General features: G+C 44.5%; 1 protein-coding gene across 1 annotated transcript; it reads left to right on the top strand.

Moving 5' to 3' along the window:
• Nucleotides 1-7,863: 7,863 nt before the first annotated feature.
• On the top strand, nucleotides 7,864-8,673 carry LOC124688735. Its single transcript, XM_047222374.1, has one exon. The coding sequence runs from the start codon at nucleotides 7,906-7,908 to the stop codon at nucleotides 8,368-8,370; it is 465 nt and encodes a 154-aa protein (XP_047078330.1). The 5' UTR covers nucleotides 7,864-7,905; the 3' UTR covers nucleotides 8,371-8,673.
• Nucleotides 8,674-8,876: the final 203 nt, after the last annotated feature.

Below are 8,876 nucleotides of genomic sequence, written 5' to 3'. Positions count from 1 at the left end.
CATTGTTGTTGAAATTATTATTTTTAATGAAGTTTACATCAACATGTTCTTCTTGTGCAACCAATGAAGCTAACGGAACATTATTAGGATCAACATTAGTCCTATCATTCGCAAGCATAGACATAATAGCATCAACCTTATCACTCAAGGAGGAGGATTCTTCGACTGAATTTACCTTCTTACCTTGTGGAGCTCTTTCCGTGTGCCATTCAGAGTAATTTATCATCATATCATCAAGAAGTTTTGTAGCCGCCCCCAATGTGATGGACATAAAGGTACCTCCAGCAGCTGAATCCAATAAATTCCGCGAAGAAAAATTTAGTCCTGCATAGAAGGTTTGGATGATCATCCAAGTAGTCAGTCCATGGGTTGGGCAATTTTTAACCGGAGATTTCATTCTTTCCCAAGCTTGAGCAACATGTTCAGTATCTAATTGTTTAAAATTCATTATGCTACTCCTCAAAGATATAATTTTAGCAGGGGGATAATATCTACCAATAAAAGCATCCTTGCATTTAGTCCATGAATCAATACTATTCTTAGGCAGAGATAGCAACCAATCTTTAGCTCTTCCTCTTAATGAGAAAGGGAACAATTTTAGTTTAATAATATCACCATCTACATCTTTATATTTTTGCATTTCACATAGTTCAACAAAATTATTGAGATGGGCAGCAGCATCATCAGAACTAACACCGGAAAATTGATGGTTCATGACAAGATTCAGTAAAGCAGGTTTAATTTCAAAGAATTCTGCTGTAGTAGCAAGTGGAGCAATAGGTGTGCATAAGAAATCATTATTATTTGTGGTTGTGAAGTCACACAACTTAGTATTTTCAGCGTTGGCCATTTTAGCAATAGTAAATAAAGCAAACTAGATAAAGTAAATGCAAGTAAACTAATTTTTTTGTGTTTTCGATATAGCAAACAAGATAGCAAATAAAGTAAAACTAGCAACTAATTTTTTTGTGTTTTGATTTAGTGCAGCAAACAAAGTAGTAAATAAAATAAAGCAAGACAAAAACAAAGTAAAGAGATTGAGAAGTGGAGACTCCCTCGCAGCGTGTCTTGATCTCCCCGGCAACGGCGCCGTGAAAAAGAGCTTGATGGCGTGTATTTCACACGTTCGTTGGGCAACCCCAAGAGGAAGGTATGATGCGCACAGCAGCAAGTTTTCCCTCGAGAAGAAACCAAGGTTTATCGAACCAGGAGGAGCCAAGAAGCACGTTGAAGGTTGATGGCGGCGGGATGTAGTGCGGCGCAACACCGGAGATTCCGGCGCCAACGTGGAACCCGCACAACACAACCAAGCTACTTTGCCCCAACGAAACGGTGAGGTTGTCAATCTCACCGGCTTGCTGTAACAAAGGATTAACCGTATTGTGTGGAAGATGATTGTTTGCAGAGAAAACAGTAGAAACAAGTATTGCAGTAGATTGTATTTCAGTAAAGAGAATTGGACCGGGGTCCACGAGTTCACTAGAGGTGTCTCTCCCATAAGACGAACAGCATGTTGGGTGAACAAATTACAGCTTGGGCAATTGACAAATAAAGAGAGCATGACAATGCACATACATATCATGATGAGTATAGTGAGATTTAATTGGGCATTACGACAAAGTACATAGACCGCCATCCAACCGCATCTATGCCTAAAAAGTCCACCTTCGAGTTATCATCCGAACCCCTCCAGTATTAAGTTGCAAAGCAACAGACAATTGCATTAAGTATGGTGCGTAATGTAATCAACAACTACATCCTTAGACATAGCATCAATGTTTTATCCCTAGTGGCAACAGCACAACACAACCTTAGAACTTTCTGTCACTGTCCCAGGGGTCAATGCAGGCATGAACCCACTATCGAGCATAAGTACTCCCTCTTGGAGTTAAAAGCATCTACTTGGCCAGAGCATCTACTAATAACGGAGAGCATGCAAGATCATAAACAACACATAAGCATAACTTTGATAATCAACATAACAAGTATTCTCTATTCATCGGATCCCAACAAACGCAACATATAGAATTACATATAGATGATCTTGATCATGATAGGCAGCTCACAAGATCCGACAATGATAGCACAATGGGGAGAAGACAACCATCTAGCTACTGCTATGGACCCATAGTCCAGGGGTAGACTACTCACTCATCACTCCGGAGGCGACCATGGCGGTGTAGAGTCCTCCGGGAGATGATTCCCCTCTCCGGCAGGGTGCCGGAGGCGATCTCCGGGATCCCCCGAGATGGGATCGGCGGCGACGGCGTCTCAGCAATGTTTTCCGTATCGTGGCTCTCGGTACCGGGGGTTTCGTCACGGAGGCTATTTGTAGGCGGAAGGGCAGGTCAAGAGGCGGCGCAGGGGCCCACACCACAGGCCGGCGCGGCCAAGGGGGGCCGCGCCGCCCTAGGGTTTGGCGCCCCGTGGCCCCTCTTCGTCTCTCCTTCGGACTTCTGGAAGCTTCGTGAGAAAATAGGCCTCCGGGCTTTTATTTCGTCCAATTCCGAGAATATTTCTTTACTAGGATTTCGAAACCAAAAACAGCAGTAAACAGAATCGGCACTTCGGCATCTTGTTAATAGGTTAGTTCCAGAAAATGCACGAATATGATATAAAGTGTGCATAAAACATGTAGATAACATCAATAATGTGGCATGGAACACAAGAAATTATCGATACGTTGGAGACGTATCATTTACTCATGTCATATACATTGTTTTGATCGCTGCATTCACTACATATGCTTTACAAATAGTATGATCAAGGTTATGATTGCATGTCACTCCAGAAATTATCTTTGTTATCGTTTTACCTGCTCGGGACGAGCAGAACTAAGCTTGGGGATGCTGATACGTTTCCGACGTATCGATAATTTCTTATGTTCCATGCCACATTATTGATGTTATCTACATGTTTTATGCACACTTTATGTCATATTCGTGCATTTTCCGGAACTAACCTATTAACAAGATGCCGAAGTGCCGCTTGTCGTTTTCTGCTGTTTTTAGTTTCAGAAATCCTAGTAACGAAATATTCTCGGAATTGGACGAAATCAACGCCCAGGGTCCTATTTCGCCACGAAGCTTCCAGAAGACCGAAGAGGAGACGAAGTAGGGCCACGAGGCGCCCAAACCCTAGGGCGGCGCGGCCTGCCCCTTGGCCGCGCCGACCTGTAGTGTGGGGCCCTCGTGTGGCCCCCTGACCTGCCCTTCCGCCTACTTAAAGCCTCCGTCGCGAAACCCCCGAGCACCGAGAGCCACGATACGGAAAACCTTATCGAGACGCCGCCGCCGCCAATCCCATCTCGGGGATTCCGAGATCTCCTCCGGCACCCTGCCGGAGAGGGGATTCATCTCCCGGAGGACTCTACGCCGCCATGGTCGCCTCCGGAGTGATGTGTGAGTAGTCTACCCCTGAACTATGGGTCCATAGCAGTAGCTAGATGGTTGTCTTCTCCCCATTGTGCTTAATTGTCGGATCTTGTGAGGTGCCTAACATGATCAAGATCATCTATCTGTAATTCTATATGTTGCGTTTGTTGGGATCCGATGAATAGAGAATACTTATTATGTTGATTATCAAAGTTATGTCTATGTGTTGTTTATGATCTTGCATGCTCTCCGTTACTAGTAGATGCTCCGGCCAAGTAGATGCTTGTAACTCCAAGAGGGAGTATTTATGCTCGATAGTGGGTTCATGTCTCCGTGAATCTGGGAAGTGACAGAAATCTCTAAGATTATGGATGTGCTCGTTGCCACTAGGGATAAAACATTGGTGCTATGTTCAAGGACGTAGTTACCGATTACATTAAGCGCAATACTTAATGCAATTGTCCGTTGTTAGCAACTTAATACCTGGAGGGGTTCGGATGATAACCCGAAGGTGGACTTTTTAGGCATAGATGCATGCTCGGATAGCGGTCTATGTACTTTGTCGTAATGCCCAATTAAATCTCACAATACTCATCATAATATGTATGTGCATGGTCATGCCCTCTTTATTTGTCAATTGCCCAACTGTAATTTGTTCACCCAACATGCTGTTTATCTTATGGGAGAGACACCTCTAGTGAACTGTGGACCCCGGTCCAATTCTCTATACTGAAATACAATCTACTGCAATACTGTTTTACTGTTTTCTGCAAACAATCATCATCCACATTATACATCTAATCCTTTGTTACAGCAAGCCGGTGAGATTGACAACCTCGCTGTTTCGTTGGGGCAAAGTACTTTGGTTGTGTTGTGCAGGTTCCACGTTGGCGCCGGAATCACTGGTGTTGCGCCGCACTACATCCCGCCGCCATCAACCTTCAACGTGCTTCTTGGCTCCTACTGGTTCGATAAACCTTGGTTTCATACTGAGAGAAAACTTGCCGCTGTACGCATCACACCTTCCTCTTGGGGTTCCCAACGGACGCGTGCTGTACGCGTATCAGGGACCTTAGATGAGCTTAGAGCCGCCTCAATGATCGCTTGTCCTCTTAGGTATGAAAATATATTAAACCTAATACCTGCAACAATTGTTCATATAACATGCACAATACGTGTTCATTCTGGCCTTTTTTTTAACTAGGTGTGTTATTATTTACGGTTTTGTTTCTTTTGAGTCGATGGAGAATTAGCTTAATTCTCAGTCAACTTCTAGACCATAGAATATCGCCATGGTTCATGCTAGATATAGTTACAACATGATTTGTAAATGCTAGGACTATTAGATATGATTCGTAATAATCATGATGATGTCACATGACTGTCTCGCTTAACTGTAAGTCAGCTGATAATTTTGTTCGAAAATAATCTACCAATTTATTAATAATCATTGTTTGTAATAGAAAGAACGTAGAAAAATACAAATACATCATTTGACCACCTAGCGAAGACTACATGCACAAGAGCGAGTTGAAGGAGCGCCGCTATCCTTGCCCCTCCCTAACCAAGTTAAGAAAAACTTGTCGTAGAAGAGTTTGTTGTGATATATAGAGGAAAAGTCGTCATGCTAAAACTCCAAAAAACCATCGCACTTGAACAACAATCATCGCCAAGGATGAGAACTATAGATCAGAAAAACCTAACTTGCAACCACCCAACAAAGAAAAAACAAACGAGATATCACTAGATTCGTCGGGCAGATGGACACAGAACTCCAGGCGCCGATGACACTAAACATACCACGGGAGCGGGGATATGTCATGAAGCACCTTTTTTACGCCAATATGTTGCTGCCACTTAACCATCCTAACGAAGGCATAAGAACTTGCTAAATTAACAAACGGAAACCCTTCATGGCCTGAGAGGCCATACGAGCCAGGGCGGACTGGCGGCAATGCTAGCTGACGGGAAGTGAACCCTAGCCGGCGTCTTGGGATCGCCTGCATTTTATTTTTTTCCGTGCCGGTTTGGTGGATCAGTTAGTTAGTCGCGTGAGAAATAGTTAGGCCATTTTATCTATAATACCTAAATAGGAGCAACTCACTAAGGTGATTTCTCTCAACATGCAAGGTGTCCACCTCACCGAGTCTGTTCGGCCAATTCTAACCTGCAGCCTGCCATGCCATTACCTTTGTTTTTAATTTTTTCAAATGATTATAACTATGGAAAGTCACCAGGCGTAAGGCACTTTTCCTCCCCACAATTATAACCGATGAGTAAAATCTCATCAAACCGTCCCAACATGCAAGGCATTTATGTGTGCGTTCAATTGATATTGGTCTCCGCAAACCATCAGGCTTTTAATTAGTTGCACAAAGGATCAAGATGATTTGCTACATCTGCTTTGAGACAACTGATACGTCATCACTTATTTTTCCCGTTCCTGCACGGAGTGTTCCTCTCCTCCGACTCGATGCCACTTATCTTCTGTTAATTACACTTCCGGTTCATCTCATTTGGTTCAATGCATGGGACAGATTAAAAGACACTGATGGATTTGCTCCGTCTTCTTCATCTTCCCCACGCAAGAGAAACCAATGCAAGCTATATAACATCTGCTCTCACCTCTTCGCTTAAGCAATGGAGTTGTTCCATTTCCATCTTTTCCACCACAGCTCATTATATGTTCCGAATCTCCGCCACAAACAGTGAATCTTCCTTCCTCTTCTCCAGATTCTATATGACTTCTCCTGTGCCATGAATTTGTTTTTGCTCTGTTAGGCATGTTGGACATGAATTAGGATTTTGACATTACTGATTCTGGAGTCACCCAGCCAGCTAATTTCAAGTCCTCGGTGATAATAGTATGTTTTATTACTTTCATGTATACTAATGTTTTTGTTGGTTAGAATAAGCTGTCCGATTCTTTATTGTCTTTGAGAAGCATTCAGCCATGGTGTTCATTTTCATGACTGCACAATCTACATCCGAAAACAATTACATAGAGTCTAAGTTCTATATATATGGACTGTACCTCCACTTTTTGAACAAGGAGAAGAAGCACGTAAATTCAGTGCGTATGTTTTCCGTTGGTCTATGATTTCCCATATTACCGTTCTCGGTTTCTCGAATAAAAGCAATGACATTGTAGACTAACCAAATTGAATGCTTCATATATATCTGGCTTTAGCCATGCTTTCACAAGTAATCTAACTTCCTATATGTATATCAAGTATAATACGACCGATACCCATAAGATTGCTAGAAAAAATTATGTACTTAAAACATTATGTCAAGGTTATTAGTTAGTTGTTTTATATATCAATTTTAAATTTTTACATGTTGGCTAAAATTTTCCGCAGCATGGTGCGGGGTATCCTCTAGTTTATATCTATTCAAAGAATCAAAACATGACAAGTTAACGTGTTTATTTATTACGTGCTAAAAGATACACTCAGTCGGTACTCAGTACTTAGTTTGTGATGCTAGAAATTGACTGGAACTTTGCTAAGAAATTTTCAGAAGAAGTTGGCTTATGGAACCCAAGAATATTAGGGCAGTGGACCTACCTTACCTGAATCTACGACCCGTTCCGGTGTGCTGCCGTCCGGGCCCAGGGGACAGCCGCCCACCGATTTACTCTCATAACCCTGTTTAGTAAGGATGGCAATGGAGCGGGTTTGGACGGATATAGGAAAACTAGATCCATGCCCAAATCCATCAACCTCACTCTGCCCCGCCCACGAAAGTATCCATGGGCATGGATGTCACCCCAAATCCAAATCCGATGGATACCTGGATATCCATGGATATCCACGCCCATAAAATTTGAGTACCATTTCAGCAATATTTCACTTGCATTTCCTCAATAATAAGCTAACATGCATATTTTGGCAGGATTTCGACATTATTTCAGTAGCATTTCAACCATAATTATGTCGACAATTCATAGGAATATCAAAGCAACAATATATCACATTACCGAGGAGGCGGAGCAATCAACGCAGATCCACAGTCAATGCGGCCGGCGGAAGCCCTACCATCACAAGGCGGTTCCGTGATTATTTAGAGTATAAAATCATTAAGGCTTAAATTAAGGATTTGGTGATTTGGGCCTAAAAAAGACAGCCAATCGTAGGTAAAATCGCATGTGTCACTGACATGTGGGTCCCACATGTCAGTTGGATATCCATCGAATATCCATGGAGCAAAAGCTCTGCCCGTGCCCGCTCCATGAATTATTGGATATCCGCCCCATGAAATCCGTGGACACAACCAACCCTCCATACCCGTGCCCGGCGGGTCGAATATCCGTGGATACCCGGATCCGTGGATAAAATTGCCATCGTGACTGTTTAGTTTGCTTAATAAACCTTGGAAACTCCGACTCTCACCAAATCACGCGAAACTACCGAAGTGCCCCTGTGGCTGGTTTGCCTCCCTTTATATACCCACGAAGGCACTCCCTTGTAGCTCCCCTTTCCCACACCCGATATTCCAACTGCTCACAGTCTCTGATCTCTGACCTCCCATGGCTAATGCAGCTGCAACCCGGCTCAGCGGGCCGGTCCTACCAATTCCCAACTATGGATCCGCCTCCCCCAATCGCGTCAACCTCCCCGCCGTCCGCTCGCCCGCCAACTCTGTCAGCGTCTCGTCACCGCCTGCGTCTGCCGCCGCCGTCAAGAGCCGTCGCTCATGCATGTGTTCACCCACGAATCATCCGGGATCCTTCCGCTGCAGCCGCCACAAGGAGCGCACGCAGGAGGCCCCGGCCGGCCACATCCACAGCAAGAAGCCCGCCTCCCCGCCTTCTCCGCCGCCTTCCGCCGTCGTCTCGACCGGCTCCGGCGCGGGTAGCCGTTTGTTGGTCCGCAGGGCGCTCTCACCGCCCCAGAAGTCGCTGCACCAGAGACGCGCCGCCGGTGGGTTTCACCCCCGCCCCCAGCCCAGCCGTCTCTCCAGCGTCTCCTTTTCCGGCGACAGCCGCCAGTGAACCAACCAACAGCGTCGACATGCCATAGCCGCGAGTTACTCGTACATAGTACATACTGTGCATAGGAAAGAAAACCCGGGAGAAATTCCCCTAATAATTCACCGCTGTAAATAATAGAAGCCGGTGGGATCAGGCTGGGAGACACTGCCCGTCCAGTGTACATAGTACATACTGCCAGTGTATATAGAGATTGTATAGTTCGTCGTCCTCTCCGATGTGTATAAGGCCCCTATATATGGTTTTGGATATATATACATGAGTGACTAAATGGAGACATACATACAAACATGCGTCTGGTTTGGCTTATCCACCATGGATGATTGTTGGTTGCCAGTTGCCACAACAACTTGCTGCTTCTATGTCAAAAAAAAAAAAAAAACAACTTGCTGCTTCTATTTCAGTTTCTGGAGTGTGTGGCCACGTCTCGCCCCTGTTTCTGTTTTGGATCACAGGATATGCTCGGCGCAGCAGAGAGATCGTCGGTGGCGTCTCGCCGTCGCTTCCTC

This window comes from Lolium rigidum, chromosome 2 (genome assembly GCF_022539505.1).
Source record: "Lolium rigidum isolate FL_2022 chromosome 2, APGP_CSIRO_Lrig_0.1, whole genome shotgun sequence".
NCBI classification, from domain to species: domain Eukaryota; kingdom Viridiplantae; phylum Streptophyta; class Magnoliopsida; order Poales; family Poaceae; genus Lolium; species Lolium rigidum.
This window is presented reverse-complemented; position numbering and strand designations above follow the sequence as displayed.